The 25,093-nt window shown below is 41.2% G+C and overlaps 1 protein-coding gene across 1 annotated transcript in view; it reads left to right on the top strand.

Moving 5' to 3' along the window:
- Nucleotides 1–25,093, top strand: part of LOC139473769 (uncharacterized) — a 109,441-nt gene that overhangs the window by 46,402 nt on the left and 37,946 nt on the right. Inside the window, exons 37-63 of the mRNA XM_071256521.1 lie at nt 134–232; nt 1,495–1,632; nt 2,201–2,427; nt 3,336–3,535; nt 4,514–4,659; nt 5,662–5,869; nt 6,370–6,629; nt 7,064–7,150; nt 7,470–7,577; nt 8,447–8,533; nt 14,287–14,351; nt 15,217–15,420; nt 15,690–15,770; nt 16,303–16,372; nt 16,519–16,633; nt 17,028–17,126; nt 17,814–17,914; nt 18,478–18,627; nt 19,100–19,174; nt 19,325–19,495; nt 20,400–20,552; nt 20,674–20,781; nt 21,555–21,721; nt 22,094–22,280; nt 23,169–23,276; nt 23,707–23,846; nt 24,622–24,750. Of these exons, the coding sequence (XP_071112622.1) occupies nt 134–232; nt 1,495–1,632; nt 2,201–2,427; nt 3,336–3,535; nt 4,514–4,659; nt 5,662–5,869; nt 6,370–6,629; nt 7,064–7,150; nt 7,470–7,577; nt 8,447–8,533; nt 14,287–14,351; nt 15,217–15,420; nt 15,690–15,770; nt 16,303–16,372; nt 16,519–16,633; nt 17,028–17,126; nt 17,814–17,914; nt 18,478–18,627; nt 19,100–19,174; nt 19,325–19,495; nt 20,400–20,552; nt 20,674–20,781; nt 21,555–21,721; nt 22,094–22,280; nt 23,169–23,276; nt 23,707–23,846; nt 24,622–24,750 (3,683 nt within the window). The remainder of the gene's footprint in view (nt 1–133; nt 233–1,494; nt 1,633–2,200; nt 2,428–3,335; nt 3,536–4,513; nt 4,660–5,661; nt 5,870–6,369; nt 6,630–7,063; nt 7,151–7,469; nt 7,578–8,446; nt 8,534–14,286; nt 14,352–15,216; nt 15,421–15,689; nt 15,771–16,302; nt 16,373–16,518; nt 16,634–17,027; nt 17,127–17,813; nt 17,915–18,477; nt 18,628–19,099; nt 19,175–19,324; nt 19,496–20,399; nt 20,553–20,673; nt 20,782–21,554; nt 21,722–22,093; nt 22,281–23,168; nt 23,277–23,706; nt 23,847–24,621; nt 24,751–25,093) is intronic.

Genomic DNA, 25,093 nt, shown 5'->3' with positions numbered 1-25,093 from the left:
TTATCAATCACTTTATTATTTACAGGTCGCCATCGTATAGCTGAAATATTGCTGAGTGAGGTGTTAAAGACAGTATCTAGTGATTCATTCCTTTGCTGGTACATTGTTTCATGCATATTTTGTCTGTATTCAGGGCTTGGCTAACATACTGGGCACCTTCCTGGGACTGTTCCACTGCTCAACACACTTCGACCCTAACAGTATTGGAAAGATTACACAAGGAATAGCCATGGTAAGAGGTTGCTAAAACCAGTGTTGCAACAACACTTTGAATTTTCAGACTTAGATCATTGTTGAATCCTATTCACTTTTTCCGTCCGAGATTTATCTAGCAAATAACTTGATCAAATCCTTGTTTCTGTAAAGGGTCCCTTACCCTCACCTTCACCCTCACCCTTATCCTTACCCTCACCCCCTGGGGACGGTCGGGTAGCCTAGTGGTCAAAGCGTTCGCTCGTCACGCCAAAGACCCGGGTTCGATTCCCGACATGGGTACATTGTGTGAAGCCCATTTCTGGTGTTCCCCGCCGTGATATTGCTGGAATATTGCTAAAAGCATGGTAAAACCATACTCACTCACGTACCCTCACCCTCACACTGACCCTCACACTGACCCTCACCCTCACCCTTATCCTTACCCTCACCCTCACCCTTACCCTCACCCTTATCCTTACCTTCACCCTTATCCTTACCCTCACCCTCACCCTCACCCTCACCTTCACACTGACCCTCACCCTCACCCTTATCCTTACCCTCACCCTCACCCTTACCCTCACCCTTATCCTTACCTTCACCCTTATCCTCACCCTCACCCTCACCCTCACCTTCACACTCACCCTCACCCTCACACTGACCCTCACACTGACCCTCACCCTCACCCTTATCCTCACCCTCACCCTCACCCTCACCCTCACCCTTATCCTTACCTTCACCCTTATCCTTACCCTCACCCTCACCCTCACCTTCACACTCACACTCACCCTCACCCTCACACAGACCCTCACACCGACCCTCACCCTCACACTTACCCTCGCACTCACCCTCACCCTCACACCGACCCTCACCCTCACCCTCACACTTACCCTCACCCTCACCCTCACCCTCACCCAAATCCACAGTTTCCCCCAATAATGACACTTGGTTGTCAGCACCAAACCCATGCTATTGGATTTCAGCACAGTTGTAAATGTCTATGTCCTACATCACTTTTGTCCTTCCACTCACATTATCCAGTGCCCCGTTCCACAAAGTGAACTTAGTGCTAAGGGGATCATAACTCCCATACTTTAACATAGGCTTATGATAGTCATAGCACTACAATCACTTTGATGAACGGGCCCAGGCATGCCATATACCATGATTTAAACAGTAACATTGTAAAGCAGTGTTAAACTCACTCATTCTAATTTGTTGGAGAGGTTGTTGCTAGCCTTGCCATGTTTTGTCACACTGATGTATGGAAATCCCCCTAATCGTCTCTCATGGCTGATACAGGATGGTTGCTGGGGATGTTTCGATGAAGCCCAGAGTCTGAACCGTGAAGCCATGGCCGTCCTGCTGGACCATGTCCAGTGTGTGCTGCAGGCCCTCAAGGCAAGACTCCCCTTCACTTCACTGCTGGACGGACAAGAGGTGAGTAGCTTCAGTACTTACACCTGAAACTGCATCAGAAGTGGGAAGATTGTGATGTGATCAGTGGGGTAAGATAAGTTAAGATAAGACTTTATCATCCCAGGGGAAATTCATACTGCACAGCCGATTAGTACTAAAATATGTACATAAGAAAATATATGGTATTAAAATATCTACATAAGAAAATATATGGTATTAAAATATCTACATAAGAAAACAAGACACGTATCAATATAACCACGGGTAACACTTCTTGTCATTAGAAGACCTACACAAACACATGCTGATAGGGTAGTTTGGGACAATGGTACCATCAAAATTTACCCCTCTTTGTGAAACCTAATCAGAATATACAGGGCTCTAATATTATGTACTCTAGGTTCATATCAATATTACCCTAATGGCAATATAATCATGCTATTTTTTTAGCTATGAAAAAAAGTCTCTTTTACACTGTTGGTGTTGTAATTATTTCAGAGGACGGATAATTTACAGATTATTAGATGGTGATGTTCCCATAAGTTTAAAAAGGACTTTTTGTGATTATTCATTCCTCCTTCCTTGCCAGATTCCTGTGAGGAGGACTGTTGGTGTGTTCATGACTGTCAACCCTGGGTCTCAGTCTCCAGCCAACTCCATACCTCACGATGTACGCGCTTCCTTCCGTACTGTCGCGCTCATCAAACCTGACTCAGGCCAGATCCTGAAGGCTAAGTGTTCTGCTATGGGATTCCGGGGACCAGGAATCCTGGCTTCCAGACTCAAGGTTCTCACAGAGCTTGTCAAGGATCAGCTGTAAGTGGAAGATGTGTAGTGTGTATCTTACCAGATAAGCATTTATATTACATACATTTATGTGTGTATTCAATATTGTACTGACCATGGGATGTTGTATTGTTTAATCATATGTTGACAGCTAAAGCTTGTTATTGGTATCTGTTGATCAAGTGAGGGGAAATGGGGTTTGACGTCATGTTCAAGATTGTTTCTGTTGTTACCCTGTCTGGCGCTCAGCATCAAGGGGCTAAAACAAGGACTGGTTGGCTGGGAGTCAGTATACGGTGTCTGAGAGGGGTATTCATGTTAAAACTGTGGCATAACTCAGTGGGCTAGCACTATAAAATCGGCATTAGCACACACACACACACACACACACGTGCATGCACATCGCTATATTATTGCATAAACTTGGACGCGAAGTTAAACCCCATTTCACCTCACCTCAAGGTTGTTTCACTGGAGTGATGTGCATGAACATGATTGTTTGTATGGCTGCTAGCACTAGTCTGGACTTTTATCTGTTTTATGGGGCTACCCATCTGAGATACCATACTGCAGTTTAACATCGATAACCCACTGAGACACAGTATACTAACTCTGAGTTGGCCAACTCTTGTTTTAGCCCCCTTAATGCTGAGTGCCAGGCAGGGTTACAGCAAGTAGATTTCCTTTTAACATCTTTTGGTATGACGTGGGTAGGGGTTTAAACCACTGACCTTCTATCTTGGTAGATGTTTTTTGATGATGAAGGTAAATGAATATCTCTTCTTGTCTGAGCAATATGATCACCTGTCACTATATTTACTGATATCATGATCCTGTCAAGCATAGCTATCACTGCACCAGCACTAGCTAAGTTGGTTACATGACAGTAAAGATTGGCTGATTTTCTCATCATCTGTATGTATGCTTATTTGGTCCAGACCCAGTCAGTTCCACCACCACTTCACCATCTCGGCACTCGTGGGTGTGTTGAAGCGGGCCATGCAGAAGCGCAAGTTCATCCGGGAGGAGAAGACGGCAGACAGACTGGACAAGAAGGATGAGACCTCGAGGTCAGAGAGTCAGGCATCAGAGGCGACCTCGATCAGACCTCTCTTGATGCCAGCTGCAAACACGAATGGTAAGTGAGTGAGATGGGTTTATGGCAGCTTGTGTTACATCGCAGTGAGCCAGAAGTGATGCAAGTCACATGATCACCCTGGGGGGATTCCAAGGTCCCCAGCAGCCTGTACTTGTGGTATGAGGTGACTTATGGATCAGGTGGTCAGGCTCGGTGACTTGGTTGATTGTGTGTCATCCATACCCCTACGTTATGTTAATTACTGGTTTGTCTGGCCCAGAGTTGATTACTTACAGGCCATCTTCATCTAGTTGGTATTTTGCTAAGCACTCATTAAACAGCAAACATCCCATACACATGAAAGGATAAGCGGTAATAAAACTTTAAACTGTACACAAGCTTTACACCAGACACCTATCTGCCATGTTTGTTTGGTGCTTCTAATAAAGCCGCACGCAACAGCATTACTATTTGAAAAATAGGGCAATAAAGCTCAAAATAAGCAGAAAAAATGTATTTGTATGGTTTAAAATGATTAAACCTTGAAACTGAATATCAAAACGATGCATAAACATGAAAAATTGGACATCAACATCGAAAAGGTACTTGAAAATAGAAGTTCCATCATTGCGTGCAAGATCCTCATCAGTGACATCCGTTGGAGCCACATTTCAGCAAATACATTGTATTTTGTATCTACTTTGGTAATTAAACATTTAATTTAATTACAAATTCAAGCCTTTGAGTGGGAGGCAAGACCCACAAACCCCCTGTTATTTTAGTGAGGTGTCAAAAATGGCATCTCAATAACATAGAAACTGTTACTATGGAATAAGCTTGTGCACATCCTTATCAAAATGGCGGAAGCTGTCCGGTATACTGCATTCTTGCCCATTTAACATTTCTACTGAAGATGATATTGTGGATATTGACAGTAAAAGCTATATCCAGATTGAACTAGCATCTCTAGTGAAGCTATGTGACTCAAGTGGTCTGTATTAGATTGATCCAGTCCTAACACAGCCTGTGTTATTTCAGTATCTGCAAATCCGGCTAAGATGGCTGGTGGGCTGGGCCCAAGGAAGGGGGGAACGCCCAACCCCATGACGTCGGCCGGCAAACAGGAGCACAGCATGGTGTGTCAGACCCTGGAGGAGATCATTGGACCCAGGCTTACTGCAGAGGTATTGTCTAACCCTCTGTCACTTCTTTCACTCTAGTAAATCTTGCTTATAAATGACTATACATTGACACCATGATCTACTGAAAATGATGGCAAGTGACAGGTTCTGGCCAATGGACTCAAATGTTTTTGGCACAGCTTGATGTGTAGCAATTTTTTGAAGTTACAAACTCCATAAATCTTTTTTGAAAAGTTTACTCATTTACTTGGTAAAGGAGATTGATTGAGATGAGAGATGATTGGTTGTGATCAAGCATTGATTATTATTAGCTAATACTTCAGTTTGTTTCTTATATGATCAATACTATTCAGATGTGACAAATATTTTTTTCGAGCTTGAAGGTCATGCTTATAGTTGTCTGTTCTGACCATCTATTGATTGTTTTAGACAATCAGAACATCATCAGCCTCATTTGAAACTAACCCTTTAATCCTGAACAAAATACATAATGCTTATTCCAATGAAGATCCAGGTCAGAATTGATCTTTAGCAACCCATGCTTGTTGTAAGAGGCAACAAATAGGATGAGGGTGTCAGACTCTCTGACTTGGTTGAGGCATATCATTGTGTCCCAATTGTGTAGATCACTCATCACATCTATCACTGGATTGTCTGATCCAGACTTGATTATTTACAGGCTACCATCATGTAGCTGTAATATTTCTGAGTGTGGCATTAAACAGCAAATAAAAAAATACATGATGGTTAATATATCGGATTATTAACAGATATAACTGAAAATTAAGAGTTATGTAGAAATATTATCATATTATGATGAGGATAAGTAAGTAATATGAGAGATGAGTCTCGACCCCTGATAAGTACCAACCATGATGTGTCAGCCTGATTACGTCTGAGCTGAAAGGTGAATTCATGGCCAACCAATTATAATTTACAGTTTACAGCCAACAATACAATAAAACAAGACTTCAATACACTGTACATTTTTATACAATGGTGATTATAATAGTCGACAGTGAGTTTGTATCCTCTGTGTTTCAGAACATGGCATTGTTTAAAACCATTGTGAAGGACTGTTTCGCGGGTCTCCCCGATGCTCCTCTCGGTCAGACCATCGGCTCGGCCAGGTCTCGTGGGATTGACATAGAGTCTGCTCTGGACAACAAGGCAATGGATGCTGGCCTCATTGCTCACAAACCCTGGATCAACAAGTGCACCCAGCTCTACAGCCTCTCACAGGCCTACCCAGGTAATAGCTCAACCTAATTTCTCAAATGTGGAATATATTTAAGATTATGAGGATGGTCCAGAGGAGGGATGGAAGGTGTGTTCACCCCCATTTTTACCAAAACCTTGGTAACAGCACCCTGAGCCAAATTGCTTCAGGACTTGGGTGTAATTGGCTGCCCCCTTTCTAGAAATCCTTGTCCACCTCTGTTTGTTTTTCTCTCTCAAAAACATCGATAGTTTTACGAGCATCTTCAAGGCATATGAAATGGTATGAAAGAAGATAGTTGTGTAATAATTGTTATCATTTCTTACTGCTTTATAGCTGTAAAAACTGTCTTGTATTGTATTGTTCTTACCGCAGAGATGAATTTAGGCCACTTTTGATATAAAGTTTCTTGAGATTTTAATTTTAGTTTTATTTTGACCATTGACCCTATGTTTTGGGGGGTGAAACCTATGACCGCAGGGTGTGAGAGTGAGGACACATGTCACATGATGTCCTCCTCCTTGTGTTTCCAGGTATCATTGTAGCAGGTCCCCCAGGCAGTGGCAAGTCCACCTGCATCCAGACCCTGGTGGATGCTTTGTGTGTGGCACCGCGAGGCATGTCTCGGAGCTCCCACACCAGCAAGAGTTCTGCTCCTGGAGACACCATACACAAGCTGCTGCGTATCAACCCTCTGGTGGTGGATGACGGCTCTATCATGTTCGGCTCCCTCAACCAGAACCATGACTGGGTGGACGGAATCTTCACCACAGCCTGCAGGAAGGCCAATAGGGTAGGAGGCACTTTTGTATTTTGTAAGAAAAATTTGTTTTGGTACACGAGTAAGAGATTGAAAGGAGTTTCTGGCAGTTACTCTTGGGCAAGTTGTCAATAGCCTGCATGGAACTAGTAGTTTCTTGTGTTAGTTTGGTCACCTGAGCAGCACCCCTTTTCCTGCTAAAAACAAAATGGGTGTGGGTGCCTGCCTCATCAATTGCTTGAGAATTTCTTGTTTGTTTTTCTCAGGGTAATGATAATTGTTTAATTTGAATAATCAATTTCAAGTCTTTATTTATGTTTCTGCTTTTTATATTTATATTTTTTATATATTCTGACCGAGTTTAACATTCAAATAAGAGGCATGCGCAAGAACATGAGTAATTGTGACAATTTTTCCAAAATTGCATAAGATGATTATATTGATGTTCTGTGTATGATTGACTCCAGAACATCAGTACCACATGGCTCTGTCTGGATGGACCACTCAACGCTGGCTGGGCCGACAACTTTAACAGCATCCTCTCCGGCGACAGGGTCAGTACCTTCTGATGTTGGATGCAGCCATTTCAGGGTAGAAAAACACCCATGAGTTTGGATCAAATTGAGAAATGTTTTTAAGTCCAATTAGGGAATTTGCTATGACATTTGCTGCAGACTTGGCCTCTGAGCAGGTCTAGATAGATCCCTGCTGGTGTAAGTATTCTCTAACCAGTGATGCTCCCTTCAATGGGGCTGCTGCTGGATTGCTCAAGGAGACATAGAACCCAGCTGAGGAAGTTTTTGGCATCTGTGTTATGTTGTAAAGTTGTGTTGCCTGATGACACTTCAGTATTTGTCTGCTTTTTCTTCACAGGTGCTGCATCTGAAGAATGGAGACAAGTTGTTCCTGTCTGAAAATGTCATCCTTCTGTTTGAGACAGATGACCTCAACATTGCCTCTCCAGCCACCGTTGCCAGATCTGTGAGTAGAAGTTCTCAATTTATTTTTGTGTAAATAAGAGTCGAGATCACCATCTTGTATGTATTTTCAGATTACGGTCATGATTGTTTACATTATATGATTCATGTTCCGCAGACAGTTGGTGTGAATGAACAGTTATGGTTATGGCTAATATTTAAACACTGTTTGCAAAGCACTGTCATTAAACCTGTACCGTATTCGACGTGATAAGTGCCCAGGGCGCTCTCAAAATATGAAATAGGCGGCTCTTATTAGAATATTATTTTGGTGAAAACAACAGAGTTGAAAGATAAATTTCATGGTTTATGCTGACAGCCTGCAATGTTTATATATGACAGATATATTTTTCCAGAATTTGATTGCCCATAATTAAGGGTGCATATAACACACGAGCTCGTATTATACGTGAATAAATAAGTCTTGTGTACATTGATCAATCGTAAGGGGGGCTAATTGGGATTGTTCACTAGCCAAAATATTAGCAAATATTGCCATGGGCACTTATTAGAGCGGAATGCTTATTACGTCAAATACGGTATTTGCTTTAACATATGGTTCAGCATCTGTGACCATTCCAGGATTGAGGATGTCTCCAGCATCCATGCTATTTGTGAAAGAGTCAACTATGATGAGGATTGTGTGGTTACAATTTATGGTCGTGTGTCATCGATCCTGATAACGTTAACTGACACTGATGATTACAACTGGTTTACCTGTCCTAGACACTGTGTTTAACAATGATGGAATATTACTGACTGAATTCAGTATTATCAGTGAAAAAAAATTGCTCTGGCAGGGTCCCTTATAAAATATGCAACTGCAAGAGCCGCAGTGTTGAGATGTGTTACATGCTGTTCTCTCCTGTGTAGGGCATCTTGTATCTGGACCGGGATGTTGTTGGCTGGAAGCCCATCGCCAAGGCGTGGCTGGAGAGCAGGACCCAGCAGGAGGTTCATGTAAGTTGATGTCGTTCATCATCCGGTGTACATAATTTAGCAGGTGGGAAACGCTGTCTCATCATGCACTGTTTTACTGACTGTATGAATTAAGTAACATTGTGACAGAAACAGCTACATGAAATATTAACAGGCATGTTTGGGTTTTCAATCTACCAAACTAATTTCATTCCACTAATCTTGTGAATGAACTTCAACATGTATAACTCTGCCATAAGGGTATGTATACCATATATATTGTGGATCATTTACCAGCATGAAACAGGTCTGATTGTTGTCAGGAGACACTAAAATGAAAACCATGGGGTTGGTTAGACATTATAAGGCATTTGAAGTTTATCTGTATCATTAGAGTTGAGATTTCGTCATCAAGATCTTCCTGTAGTGTGATGAAGTCAATTACTACTGAAGTCCGCTGTTGTGGTATTTTCTTTCTATCCAACTCTACCAGTAAAGTTACAGTATTTACTTTCTTTTTAGGTATTTCAGTTTAGTTACAGTATTCAATAGTGTGCAAGGTCTATCAGGATAGCTACAGTATTGATGTACTATTGAAGTATTTCAGTTTAGTTACAGTATTGAATACTATTTAAAGTCTACCAATATAGTTATGATATTTACTGCTACCTAAAATCTACCAATATAGTTACAGTATTAACTGGTATCCAAATTCTACCCGTATATATGGCATTCCTTCCTTATAATCTGCATCATACATCAGGGACTTAATGGTATGTATGTAGCTGCACACATGGCACCATCTGTGTCTTTGACTTGCTGCATTGTCACATATGTCACATGGCACCACACATTGTCACATGTGTCACATGGCACTACACATTGTCAAATATGGCACATGGCACTACACATTGTCACATACGTCACATGACATCACACATTGTAACATGTGTCACATGGCACCACACATTGTCAAATATGTCACATGGCACTACACATTGTCACATGTGTCACATGGCACCACACATTGTCACATGTGTCACATGGCACCACACATTGTCACATATGTCACATGGCACCACACATTGTCACATGTGTCACATGGCACCACACATTGTCACATGTGTCACATGGCACCACACATTGTCACATATGTCACATGGCATCACACATTGTCACATATGTCACATGACATCACACATTGTCACATATGTCACATGGCATCACACATTGTCACATATGTCACATGACATCACACATTGTCAAATATGTCACATGGCACTACACATTGTCAAATATGTCACATGGCACCACACATTGTCACATGTGTCACATGGCACCACACATTGTCACATGTGTCACATGGCACCACACATTGTCACATATGTCACATGGCATCACACATTGTCACATATGTCACATGACATCACACATTGTCACATATGTCACATGGCATCACACATTGTCACATATGTCACATGACATCACACATTGTCAAATATGTCACATGGCACTACACATTGTCAAATATGTCACATGGCACCACACATTGTCACATGTGTCACATGGCACCACACATTGTCAAATATGGCACATGGCGCATGGCACTACACATTGTCACATATGTCACATGGCACTACACATTGTCACATATGTCACATGGCACCACACATTGTCAAATATGGCACATGGCACTACACATTGTCACATACGTCACATGACATCACACATTGTCACATGACATCACACATTGTCACATGGCATCACACATTGTCACATATTTCACATGGCACCACACATTGTCACATATGTCACATGGCATCACACATAGTCACATGTGTCACACTACCGACAAGGAAGCACTCCTTCACCAGCTATTTTCACTCAGCACATATGAGCTTCAACACTAGCAACAGGCCTCCATCAGAAAGCTGACTTGTTACATTTATGACTGAAATGCCAAGACATTGAGAACAGACATCTTAAGTATAAACTTTGCTGAAAATTAAATCAAGTCTATTTGAATTTATTTGCTTATACATTGTATGTCTATTCATCACATTCAATTCACATATTTCTCATGTTTGCTCTTTACAGAATAAGGTGAGCGTAAAATTAAGACATTTATCTTAAATCTAATTAAGTTCAGGTTTCCAGTTTCTATTATTTGAGTGACTGTTCCTTATATTTCTCAATAAGATGTTTTATGTTATTGAATTAATTTATGTTGAACCAAAATGTTGATTGTTTGGTTGATTGTTTTAGCCAATGTTTACATGTGATGTACAAGTCTGCTACACAGTATTGACTGTAGGGTTTGGCTTGTTTATACAGATAGATGAGGATGTTGAGCCGACTGACAAAACACCCGCAGGGGTAACCATGTCTGATGTAGCTCCTACACACATAGTGGCCCATCAGAGTCAGCGCGTGTTTACCTCGTATTGCACTTACAGAAAGGGAGAAGTTGGACTTTATTTGCCAAAAATTGCTAGACTACACTGAATTTGAAATTTTTTGTTCTCATGCATTTATGCTGTGGAGGATACTTTGTTGTAATGGCTGCTTTGTAGTACTAGACCCACTATTGGTGACCATCAGGGGAGACCACTCTGGTTGACAATTGGTATGACTAGACCTGCTGTTAGTGACAGGGGGCACGGGTGGCCCAATCGTCTAAGGTGATGCAATTCGCTGTGCAGAGTTGCATCCCTTGGGCACACCAGAAACCTACCTCGAACCATAATAATGCAAACAAAAAGGTAAATCCATCTTGAAAATATGGCCAGTCATAAAACTTTGCAAAATGAATTATTATGGCATTCCCAAAGACATAAACAAAAGTATAAATGTTACTACATTTGGGGTTAGAAGGCAAATTTCAAGATTCTTGTATTGGCCATGCCCACACTGGTGGCAGCGATGTTACTGAGAGTGTAACGAAGGTGTCACACACTGGGAAGGGAGCTTGTATTATTGACCATCAGTGGAGTCCACTCTGGTTGACAATCAGAGCAAATCTACTGCAACTAGCTTATCATGGTCTGTAAAGAGTGGAACCATACCATGATGGTCATGCTCACACTGTTTGATGCTGGGTAGCCTACTGTAGCCTACTGTAGGGCCAAATACCCAATATTTTTGGCTGTGATAAAACTGAGATGCTGTTGAATGGGGTATGAAATTCCAGATTATCTTTCTTGCTAAACTGCCTATAATTGTTTGAAGCAGGATGACATTGATTTGGAGTGATGTTTTTGGTAATATTCGTGTAATATACTGAAACATTATGAAAACACAATTGATTTAATAGAAGTAATCATAATTCTATTCTCTGATTTTCTATGGCAAGTTTGTACATTTGTATTGTGATTTGACTATTTTGAAACATATTGAGTGTTATTTTATTGGTAACTGGACAGCTCATCGAAATGTTGTGTAAACACAGTAGACCACTGCCTATAGAAATGTCTAGAAGTTGTAAAGATTTTATCTTTTAGTTTGTTCTAATAGAAACAATTTATCAATGCATATGGCTATTTATGAAGACATTTGAAATTGTATTTTTATAATGTTTTGGTATTTATTGAAAAAGAGAAAAGAAAACTTTTCAAATTCAGTGTAGCTGAGTCTGGTTTATCTAAGATGCTGATACAAAGATGAACAATTGAGTGCTGAGGTAGACAGGAGCTGATGTAGCACCGTAGTGGCTGCCTGTTTTCTAGATGTAATGTGACGGCCAGAGTGATAATATTGTAGCTTCGTACATGACCGCATTGTTTCATGGCAAGAGCGTTTCAGCTGGATTGGCAGTACATAATAACCTAACGTCTTATACATATGTAGTTGAGTTCCAAAACGTGTGCATTTGCAGCTATTTAATTGTGTGTGATAGTTTTTAATATATAACTGTGTGAAAAAGCCTAGCTGTTTTTGTAGAACTGGGGTTTTGCAAATTTTATTTGGAATGTGTTTTTCACTGCCATTACATTTTAGTTAACAGGTAGATGAACTTACCCTACACATCGTAAAGGTGTGTCCCCATGCACTGGATATAGCACATGGTGTTGTAATGTTGTATGTCAGTGTTTTAGCACTACTGGCTAGCGACCAAAATTGCCGAGGACCAATTATCGCCAACTCTCCATTTTAGCGTGCACATGATGGCATCTCGTTTTACTTTTTCTCATCTTTTTTTTAAGAAAGGAATATTTACCCCAACATGATGAACTATTGAGGAATTCTTTTTAAAAAACACCATTATCACCTTGCTCAAATACAACTTTAGAAAAGATGTGACGTCACATGACTAATTCATGTGAAACAAACGAATCAAACAACACGATGATGCACTTTCTGTTTGGTCATTGCTTTCAGTGTCTGTCATTTCTTCCCCAAAATACAATTCTGAAACCTATTTGAGCTATATTTCCAAAAATGCATAGCCTGTATATATTGCGAAATTCATAGTACATAGTGTTCAGGATAAGCATCTGAAGATCGAATTTGGTGAATATTGGTTTTAGTCAGTTTGTAGACAGCAAATCGATAATAGCATTTCTTATTCATTTTGATGAACAAAAAAATTGAGTACGATACGCGAGATGCTAAAAAATGTAATTTGTATAACTGAAGCAGTGCTCGTGATCATGTGGCGTATGCTGTTAAGACGATGGCGATAACTGGTACAGTAAGTCGATGGGAAAGTTCAATTTCCACTGTTTTGATTCCCTAGCGTTAAAACTGAAATAAACTGAATCTTATTCCGCAGACAGAAATAAGCACATTTGCCTATAGTTTTACAAAAATAAAAGTTAGTGGTACATTCAGCTTTTGACACAGAATAACATGAAAAAAATGGCGATAACTGGTCGGTGACCATTAGTCCTCTCACCCAGCATTGACTCATGTTGTGCTTTGAACTCATAGTGTGACCCCTTGTAAAACAATTGCTAACTTACTACTAAAGATGATATAAGGGTCCAGTTCTCTTGACCGCCTCTGTGGTCTAGTGGATAGAGTGTCTGCCCAGAGAGCGGAAGGTTTGATTCCTGGCCAGTTCCGACCAAAAGATGGTAAAAGATGGTAGTTGTTGTTTCCCTGCTTGGCGCTCGGAATTAAGGGGATAACACAAGGACTGGTTGGCTCGGAGTCAGTGAACTGTGTCTTGTGAGATGTCCATGTTAAAACAGTGACATGGTATTTCACTAGGCTAGCACTATAAAACTGGCATTATTCCAGAAAAAGTATGTCGCTGTTTATGTGCAATAATCTTGAAGGCGATGTTAAACCCCTTTTCACCTCATCCAGTTGTCACACCTCACTAGGGAGAGTTACCTACCTTTGAGGAAAGGATACACTGGTTTAGAGTATGGAGCCCATTTTCGCTCAAATTATGATCCTGTGTATGTGGGTATATAGCCTGTGCTTTTTGGTTTGAGAAAGTGATAAATATTTACAATCTGCACGACTTTGGGCTCTCTGTCGACAAATGATTGCAGTTGCATGATACTTAATACTGTCAGTGTACAACCTCACATCATTCACTCACTCACTCACACACTTCTAATTAACACGTTTGTACAGGTTTCTATCATATAAAGAGTCCACACAAATAGCTGTAAAATTGCTGATGTATTGTTAGGCAATATTCACTTACTCACTGATGCACAGGAGAAATATTACAGTGAGAATTTGAATACTTTGCAATAACGTCATCTCCAAATGTAACAAGATCTAAGTTATCAGACCATGAGATGATGAAACTTTATCAATGCCATTTATTGTGATGCCAGGTGCTGCAACGAGCCTTCCAGAAGTCTCTCGACCCCATCTCCCAGTTTGTCCTGCATGAAGCCAAGTAAGTCTACTGACTGACACTGCCTGTTGTTTAAAGTCTATTATTCACTCTGATCATGTATTCGTGTCGTCTGAGACCCGTGAAGATCTGGGGTAGAATAGGTCTTCAGCAACCCATGCTTACTGTAAAAGGTGACTATGCTTGTCGTAAGAGGCTATGAATGGGATCGGGTGGTCAGGCTCACTGACTTGGTTGATATATGTCATCGTATCCTAATTGTGTGGATTGATGTTCATGATGTCAATCATTGGATTGCCTCGTCCACACTCGATTATTTACAGACCGCTGTCATATAGCTGGAATATTGCTGAGCGCAGCGTTAAACCACAAACAAACATATCTTATGATGATATTAATGAAACAACTCAAAAAGTGATTTTTTGGTGTTAAGATTAAACTTATACCAATTTGAACCTAGTCTGTCATATAGACCCTGACACAAGTATATCAAATGCAGCCCATGTAGGTCTATAATGTTTGGCAGAGAGTCTCTGGGCTCCTTTTTATTATATTTTTATTAAGATAATTTAACAACTATTTTTTCTGTAAGATATGTTCATTTCAAAGACTAGATGTTAGTCTAATTGTACCCTGGAGTGGTGTCTTGAGATTATTTTGTACTCCGGAGAGGAGTTTTAAGATCTTATTGTGAACAAAGTGTCATTATAAACATCAAATTTCTGATCATATCACTCCTGTGTCGTGTTTCACATCTAATGCTTGTCAACAATTACATGTTTCAAATACAGGCACAGCAAAGTGCTCCTTTGTTAACAGAATAATGCACAATTCCACCTTCTGAGTGAATGTTTATGTACATCTTTAGAGACTTTGAGAGTTTATACCTATCCATTTCTTGATTTAGACCTCAAGTGCGACTGTGTGAAGTTGGAATGTTCAAGACGTGCCTGGCCCTGCTGTCAGCCATGTTGGCAGACAACATCGAGATCGGGGGAGAACTACACATTGAGCGACTCTATCTGTTTTGTCTCATCTGGACGTACGGTGGTCTGCTTGACCAGCATGACCGCAAGGCCTTTAGTGACCTTCTCAAGACTCTCTCCACAGCGTATGTTACATTTATGTATCTGGACAAAACCATTTGAACAAGGAGTTTGTACTATCTTTAATTGCATGAATACATATCATAATTATCCCCTGAAGTTGGCGGGGATATAGAAACAGGCTCTGTCCATCCGTCACATTTCGTTTCGGGAGCAGATATCAGAAACGATAAGAGATAACTTTAGAAAACGTGGTACATACATTCACCATGTGTGTAGATGTGCCTTTTGCCATATTGGTTTCCCCTGCATTTAATATATTTTCCTTGTTCAGCCTGCCTGATGATGACCGCGACATCTGTGTGTTCGACTACTACGTGGATGAGTCAGGAGAGTGGGACCCATGGCATTCCAGGTGAGTAAAATACCACTGAGTCAGTGTTATACCACTTTTTTTGTCTTTGGATACCGTATTTGACGTAATAAGCGCCCCGCTCTAATAAGCACCCACGGCAATATTTGCTAATATATTGGCTAGTGAACAATCCCAATTAGCACCCCTTCCGATTGATCAATGTACACAAGACTTATTTATTTGTGTTAATTGTGGGAAATTAGATTCTGGAAAAATACATCTGTCGGATATAAACATTTCAGGCTGTCAGCATAAATCACGAAATTTCGATCTTTTAACCCTGTTGTTTTTCACTATAATAATATTCTAATAAGAGCCCCCTATTTCTAATTTTGAGAGTGCCCTGGGCGCTGATTATGTCGAATACGGTATGTGTGTTCTGTAACTGATATTACTTTGTATGCCAACACTGTATTTCTTGTGTTTTGTATGTTCATTTCATACTGGTTTTCCTGGTTTGGTTCATATATTTTGTTTGAAGTTTATTGATGTTTTTCTGAGATGGTAAAATGCTCTACCATTGACATTTCAGAGTTCCAGAGTCTGCATATGCAGACAACCAGGATATGCTGGGGGAGATGTTTGTCGACACTGTCGATACGGTGAGTGCAGCTACGCTGCTACACTGTCTGTTTTGATGTAGATGTGGTATCGTTAAAGGATGATTGGAATAAATGTGTGTATGAAATGGAATGATATGATTTAAATGTAAGACAGTTTGACATTTATCATGAACTTGCCCTTGTAGATGCGCACACGCATCCTGATGGAGTTCGCAGCAGCATCCGGTCAGAATGTCCTCCTGGTGGGGCCTCATGGATCAGGGAAGACAACTCTCATCAACTCATTTATAGATGTTCAAGGTTTGTTATAAGCATTCTTTGTACCAGGTAGGAGGGGTGGGGGGTTGGGGGTGGACTTATTTTCATTTGAAGTTTATTCAGCTTTCACATGGTTCTCTTTTTGAGTGTATCAAGACATCCAAAATTTTTGTTCTCACTACCCACTATACTGGTTTATTAAATCCCTGATCATTTGCAGGACATTTCCTTTTGGTATGATTGTAATATTACTGACTATGAAAGAAGGTGTCCCTCATTACTTCACTCATCATGATGTGGATGAATAATTGATATCATATTAAAAACTTTCTCCTAAATTTATTCCCAATTAATATCTCAGCCTCAAAGGGAGATAACTCTTGAAAAGTTTGAAACTATTACCCTGACAACTACACATCTACATTATGTATTTCAGATGCACAGCTGTCCATCTGCAAGAGACTCGTGTTCTCAGGTGCATCTACGGCCAAACAGCTGCAGCAGTTTGTGGAGGCCAACATCTACCACAGACAAGGTCAGCAGCTGGCAGATCACAAGATGATTGAATGTCTTCAGTGTTGTAATTCATTTGGAAAATAGTTTCCATTCTTTACTGTTAACCTCAATGAAAATTGATGTGATATCAGTGTTTCTTTTTTATTATTATTATTATTTTATTTCTTTTTGGAGTACACAAATAAGTTTACAGAATTTAGATCACATGCAATCTTAAATACATACAAGTTACAAAGTATATCTATCTATGGATAATAACAAACGGAACTATTCCAGTGTCAGGATGGCAAAACATCTTTGTTGGATTGTGTTAGTTCGTGGGTTTACACAGTAGATGGTGACAGAGTGACCACACTTTCATGAACTGTGTGTATTTACATTGATGTATTTCTGTCGATGTAATATGAATGGGTTATTTCTTGTTTGATGTGTTGGAAATTTGGTATGGAGCCAGAAATGTTTGAATTTAATATGTTTTACTTTCTTACAGTTGTAATATGATTTAAAACATCATTACGTTTTTGTTGATAGCCTAGCAAAATTGTCAATTTTGAAAATTCTAGTTCTATTCCAGTTTTGTCTTTGATCCATTTTGCAAGGTTTTTCCAGACATCTTTTACAATTTTACACTCAAAGAACATGTGCATTAGAGTTTGTTTTTCTCGTTTACAAAAATTCCAAAGAATCGGTGTTTCTGTGTTTGTAGGATTTGTCTATGGAGCCAAGGAGAACAAGAAGCTGAAGGTGTTCATCGATGACGTCAACTTACCTCTGCCAGATGAACATGGGGTACAGAGGTGTAATGAGGTGAGAGTTGAGTTGGGGATGTATTGATACACTGATACAGCATGCTGACAATCCATAGCCACTTATGGCCACAGATGACGTACTGATAGAGTTGTGTCCATTAGGGACCAGGATCTGCTGGACATAGCTTGGTTAGAAACCATGCAGATTTGCTTTAATAATGATCCTTGGTGAAAGCATGGGTGTGTTTGGGTTCCTTGAAGGTATGCTTGTCTAAGAGCCCACTAATTAGGCTTGAGATCAACAATGGCTAATTGATCCTAACTGATTGTGTCATCGCGCCCTGATTGTGTGGATCATTGCTCATGCTATCAACCACTAATTTGCCTAGTCCAGGGTTGATCAGGCTCGCAGGGTACCTTGATACAGCTGGAAAACTGCTATCTGTGGAGAAAAACAATACTCACTCACTTGCATGTCTTAACCATTTACTGATAGTGTGATTAAAAAATGTGATAAAATATATGGATTTTTCTGATTCAGAATTTGAACATCTGTAAAGATTGAAATTAGTGTGGTAGTTCCTGAATGTTGCTTCCACTGTGATGTTTTCTCTGTGCCAGCTCCTCCGACAGCTGCTGGACCAGCGCATCTTGTGCACACTACAGAAACCGTTTGAGTGGAAGACAGTGGAGGGGCTGACTGTCACCTCTGCCATGGCTCTCAGCGACTACCCCGGGGTTGGCAACAGGGCCATCTCAGAGAGACTGCTGGTAACAGACAACTTCACATTCAAACAAGATTTCCAGGATTAGACATGTTTTCACATATACGTCATAGTAAATTTGTTGATGCTTCAGTTACTAATTTGAAATGGACACTCCTTCAGACAGACAAGGGGGCTTAAAAATTGGCCATGGTGATGTGCTTGTATTTTAATCATTATGATGCTGAGGAAACAGCGTTGATCATTGCACCTGCTTTCTCAGTTTCAGTCAATGCATGGTTTGCCTGGCCCAGTCCTAATTATTTTCCACACTAGGACATTGCTGACTGCTGCATTAGATAATGTTCACTCACTGTCATTTCATGTTACAGACAGCGGCTTCACAACTATTAATGCAATGTCCAAACAGCACGTCACCCATATAGCTTGTTTAAACAGAAGTGACAGATTGGTATTTTACATTTAGATCTTCAATATTTTGACAAAACCATGATATAATATTTTCCTTGCCCTTACAGAGACACTTTGCTGTGTTTAATCTTCCTGCACCGATGGAGGAAAGCCTCAAGACTGTTGTCAATGGCATATTGGAGGTAGGTGTTCTGTCTTTATTCGAAATGTAGCGCCCCAGTAGAAATGAAATCCAACTGCTTGTGTCTGAAACCCTTGCATAGAAGCAAGTTTTGAATGTTTGTAACATCTACTTTATCTTTTTTGGATATTTATGCATTTGTGTTCTACAGGCCAATATGACTCATCAAGATGCCCCTGGCCTTGAAATTGACCTTCACAGCAGCCTTGTCCATGCTTCATGTGACCTCCTGACCTCACTGCAAAGTGTGTTGCGACCTACACCAATGCCTGGCAGATACCACTACCTCTTTACCCTCAAGGACCTCACTAAGTGCTTCCAGGTAAATGTCACTTTGCAATAGTAAGCTGTGCTACACCTTCTGGTTATACACACAGTTTACATAGATATCACACCAACATGTTGTCAACATGGGCTATTGTAGAATAATCTGATGACCTTCTTTTGAACAAAATCACACTAGCATAGGCCAAAACATTTAATCCACTACTTTCTCCCAGCACTGGCCTCCCTTTATATGATTAATTCACATACCTGCCTCTTCCCTTTTTCCTCATCCTCCCCATAACTGACACACATACCCCCTACCCTTCCTCTTCCTTCTTCCCATATTCGCCTCTCCCTTCTTTCCATATCCGCCTTTCCCTCCTTTCCATATCCGCCTCTCCCTCCTTCCCATATCCACCTCTCCCTCCTTCCCATATCCACCTCTCCCTCCTTTCCATATCCACCTCTCCTTCCTTCCCATATCCACCTCTCCCTCCTTTCCATATCCACCTCTCCCTCCTTCCCATATCCACCTCTCCCTCCTTCCCATATCCACCTCTCCCTCCTCCCCATACCTAACTCTTTCTCATCCTTGCAGCTACCTTCCCCCTACCCATCCTTCCCTCCTTCCCCTCCTTCCCATATCCGCCTCTCCATCCTCTCCTTCCCTTCCCAACCATGTCTATAATTTCCAGTACCGACAGATATTTGACCAGTCTAGCTGAAGTCACTGTCTATTGTTTCATTACAAAGGAGTATGAATTTGAGAAAGCTGATTTAAGTAATCCAGTGGTTTTATTATTGACCTGACATGTTGAAGAGACCAATCTGATTCTCCTCTTCAACAATTTACATGATGGCTGTGTTAGACTGGACCAGTTTCAGATATTAGTCTCTATTCAATTTGTAAATATGAATTATTTGTTTGTGGATATCACTTACCAATGTTGTCACTTCAGTGTCTGAAGCGGCTGCCGGATGAGAGCAGGGCTGATGAGAGCATGGTGGTGTCGCTATGGAGACACGAGATCCAGCGCATCATGAAGGACCGCATCAGTCGCACAGCCGACAAGAACTGGTTCGATGACACACTGGAGAAGTCTATTCAGGAGGTAGGAGAGTAGTGAGAACATGACTGTTGTTGATCAGGAAAGTATGGTACTGGATAGAGTGACAACAGTGCCATGGTGTGTAGAATGTATTGAATGTTACCACGCTGTGTTCTGTTCGCAGACTTGGCCAAAGCTGGAAGGACCACTTCATGAACACTTTGTGACGTTCCCAGTTGATGCCCGGATGTATCAGAGACCGGTCACATCTCTCGGGACAAAGCAGATTAAGGTAAGTCTGCAGAAGACCCTAAGATTAAGACACAACACAAACTGGATAGTTTAGAATCTGACCATCTTGCGTATTCAGCAGTGTTCAAAATTAAGGTATTCCTAAATGTTTGCTCCTATAGTATACAGATATAGCGACCCCAAAATGTTTTAGATTGAAAAGTCTTGAGTTGGGTTATGACAAGGACCCCTTGCTTACTTTCAAACTCATATTCAGTGATAGAACCTTTTTATCAATCTTATCTTAAATGTGTCTACTTTCTGGGTCAGGTTTTCACTTTGTTTGAAGGACAGAATTGGTGTGATTCCAGTTCTTTTGTAATGATATGCCTGGATATGTTTGCATAAGTAATGAGCTGTAGTTTGAGACAAGTTCAGGACGAATGTGAGACCAGAGTGCTGATGAGGCTTCTGCTGTGAGTATAGAGACAGCAATAGAAACTGCACTAGTTCTGCAATCCTTGCCAAACTGCCCTATAGTTAAGGTATCATAAGGACAAGTAGAAATCTGCAGTTTCTAAGGATTTTGCTATTTGTTATCATTTATAAGGACAAGTGGACTGAGACTGTTAGTTTCTACTGCTGATAGATGCATCATCTTTCAAGACTGCAGAGTTTTTGTTTGCAAGGTGTCACAGCCTCAGAATCTGTCTTACTGTCTTAATGTTGCAGTGTTTTCCCATGATAGTTTTCCTGATAGTACTGTTTGATCAAGCTTGTCTTGAAATACAGCCTCCTTTTTAGACATGGAGTTATTTTATTTTTTTACCACAGGTAATGCTGCAACCAATAGAGAACCTGCGAGACCTGCACAGTTGCCTCAACACCCATCTGACCCGCTACAACGAGGAGTTCGGCAATGTCAGACTCAACATCATGCTGTCTGACTTCATCATCTCCCACGTTGTCAGGATGCATCGAGTCATCAGCTTCCGTCATGGGTCAGTAGACATGGAATATTGGTACAAGTTTGGCACATGCTACATGCATTTCATGTACTGATGTGAACACTATTTCCTTGGTTATGGAATCTTTGATTTTGAGTAGATACTTTGAATACCTCAAACATCTTCGATAACAAATAAATTTTATTTGGTATTACTCATACACAATATGTAAAAGGACTTTGAACATTATTTAAAACCAGGGCCCTGTTCACCAAAGTGATCTTAGCGGCTATTGTAAACCTATATTAAAAGTATGGGAGTTAAGATCCTCTTTGCGCTGAGATTGCTTTGTGGACGGGTACCGGATGAAGCAGGTTGTTTTGGACCCTTTATTTCACTCATTGAGCCTTGTGTTGATCTGCTCAGTGGGAATCTGTTGCTGATCGGAGCTGTTGGCTCTCACCTGGCCACACTGTGTCGCCTTGCCCTGCATGTAGCTGACATCCCTATACACAAGGTGGACACGGCCAAACAGAGCAACTTCTTTGATGGTCTCCGCTCTGCCATCCGACTCAGTGGATCCGAGGGCAAGATCATCACACTGATGTTTACTGTAAGTAGTGGGTACTAGTGCTGAGATTCGTGAAGATCCCGGGTAGAACAGGTCTTCAGAAACCCATGCTTGCCGTAACAGGTGACTATGCTTGTCGTAACAGGCGACTAACGGGATCGGGTGGTCAGGCACGCTGACTTGGTTGATGCATGTCATCGATCCCCATTGCGTGGATCATATAACTTGAATATAGCTTGAATATTGCTGAGTGCGGGGGTTAAACAACAAACAAACAAACAAACTAGTGCTGAACCCGTGTTGGATCCACAGTAGGGTGCTTTCCTGTCCCCTACCCTTTTTATTCAGACCTGACATGACCTGTTCCGTGTATTGAACCAGTGAAATCCAAGTTTCTAAAACTCTGGATCTGCCTCTTGTGTTGAGCTCAGTTGTGATTTTCTTATCTTTTAACAGGATGTGAAAACATGACAGTGATAGACATAGAAAATGGTATTGTGAAACGGTTCTTGAGTTCCTTCTGTGACCATTGTGGGATAGTTTTGTTATAACTTAGCCCCTTGGTACCAGCTTAAACTTAGCATGTTTGAAAATGTCCTATCAATATAAGTCCTATCGCCAAGACAAACATACTGACTCCTTTGATATCTTATTCCTTGGACTGGTAATGAAATTGGCAAAATTATACAAATGTTTTAACTTATCCTATCTCACACTATTCATTTCTCCTTCTTTTTCGATCCTATGTGAAAACATGCTTGAACAAAAGTTTCCAGCTTCAAAAAACAATTCACCCAAACACAACACAGCATCATCATGGTCAGAACCCAAACAAATGGGTCACACACTGGATAAAATCTACAATTTAATGTAACATTGACAAGTTTTTGACTATTTTACCACTATTAGCCTTGTGTTGATGTGTTGCAGTCGCGGGACCTGGCTGACCCAGTGTACCTGGACGCTATCAACAGTCTCCTGGTCAGTGGGGAGTACCCTCACCTCTTCTCTAATGATGAAATGGATGGACTACTACAGGTAGGCTTCACTCACACCTTCTTAGCCCCTTCAGTGTAGCACTGACCCTTTGATATCATGGTGGGTCTTTGATTTGTTTGAAAATAAATATGTTCCAGAAAATAGTGTTCAAAATAATTTGGCCCCTAGTTACAAATAAGTGAACTGTCGAGGACATGTTGGATGTTCTGAAAAAAGTAGATCTTCTGCTCCTTTCATTGAAAAAAAATGTCACTGAAAAATTAAAAAAGAATTTAAAAAAATCCCAGGCCACCCCCCGGAATGTTCAGTGGTTGTTCCCAAGTACAGATTATTATCACGCTTTATTTCATCAAGAGCAATAAAGCCTTTGTCCACACAGTTCCTGTTTTTAGTCCTGGTATAACCAGACATAAAGGCTTCAGCCAAAATAGTTTAACTATCAGTCACATCCGGTTTGTATTGCTCTCAGGCTATCCACCCTGCCATGAAGCGTGAGTTCCCCAGTATGTCCGTGGACCCCATGAAGTTCTTTGTGTCGAGGGTGAAGAGCAACCTCCACATCATCATCTGTCTGCCTCCAGGACATCCCCTCATCAGGAACGCATCACAGTGAGTAGCACAACCCTGGACCAGCACTTACATGTGTTCAGTTGTTGAGCCCAGTCTCATTAACATCAAAGCTTTTACTCTGATTCGATATGTCTGTGTGAAGATGTGTGGCCACCTCCATAGGAGGTCAAGTGAGGTGAACCCTGTTTGAACTTTGACCACCCAATCGTAAGGAAGGATGAGTTCTCGGGTGGCCCAGTCATCAAGGCGCGGCAATTCAATGTGCAGAGTTGCGTCCCTTGGGCACGCCAGAAACCTATGATTGTGGGTTCGAATCCCGATTCGCATCACTTTGGGCTTTCCTCCCACATTAAGCTGACACGCCGTCATATATTGTTTAATGACATGGAACTTATCTGGAACTTCATGGTTACACTGCAAGTCACTAATGTTCGCATTTCTTTCTGACTATGCACACATTCCTTCTGACTTTCATATGTTTGAATAAAGATAAAGCTTCAGGCAAATTCAGTGTATGCATGACCAGATCGTTCTGTATGTGTATCTAAGGGCATTTTGCTTGGGGTATGGTCAGGGTAGTCCCAATCATACATTTTGTACAGACATATAGCTGATACCTGGGTAGAGGAAGGTAATAGGGGGTCGGGTACCCGGGTAGAGGAAGGTATTAAGGTATTAGGGGGTCGGGTACCCGGGTAGAGGAAGGTATTAGGGGGTCGGGTACCCGGGTAGTAAATTTGGGACTCGTCCCAGCACTACGAGACATGAATATTTACGGGCTGTTCAATACCTCTGACTTCCATGTGTGTTTCAGCCAGTACCCTGGTCTGCTGAGTGGCTGTCAGATCAACTGGATGTGTGACTGGCCGCAGGAGTCCCTGCTGGGAGATGCTAACTACTTCATCACCAAACACAGACTGACTGAAGAGTTCGAGGACCTGAGGTAAGTCTGCTGCTGATGCTGCTTCTTGTATCAAGGGGGGCATGGGTGGCCCAGTCGTCTAAGGGGACGCTATTCACTGTGCAGAGTTGCGTCCCTTGGGCACGCAAGAAACCTATGACTGTGGGTTCGAATCCCGGTTCGTCCCAATTATGTAACTAGGTTTGTCAGCACCATACCCATGCTCGTTGGTTTCAATGAAGTGGTAAATGTCAAAGACCTGCATCACTTTGGGCTTTCCTCCCACATTAAGCTGACAAGACATGATATAACTGGAATACTGTTACAAGTAGTGTTAAACTCAACTCAACTCACTCACTCACTCACTCACTCACTCACTCACTCA

This window comes from Haliotis cracherodii, unplaced genomic scaffold (genome assembly GCF_022045235.1).
Source record: "Haliotis cracherodii isolate W230 unplaced genomic scaffold, xgHalCrac1.p SCAF_3, whole genome shotgun sequence".
In the NCBI taxonomy this organism is placed as follows: Eukaryota; Metazoa; Mollusca; class Gastropoda; order Lepetellida; family Haliotidae; genus Haliotis; species Haliotis cracherodii.
This window is presented reverse-complemented; position numbering and strand designations above follow the sequence as displayed.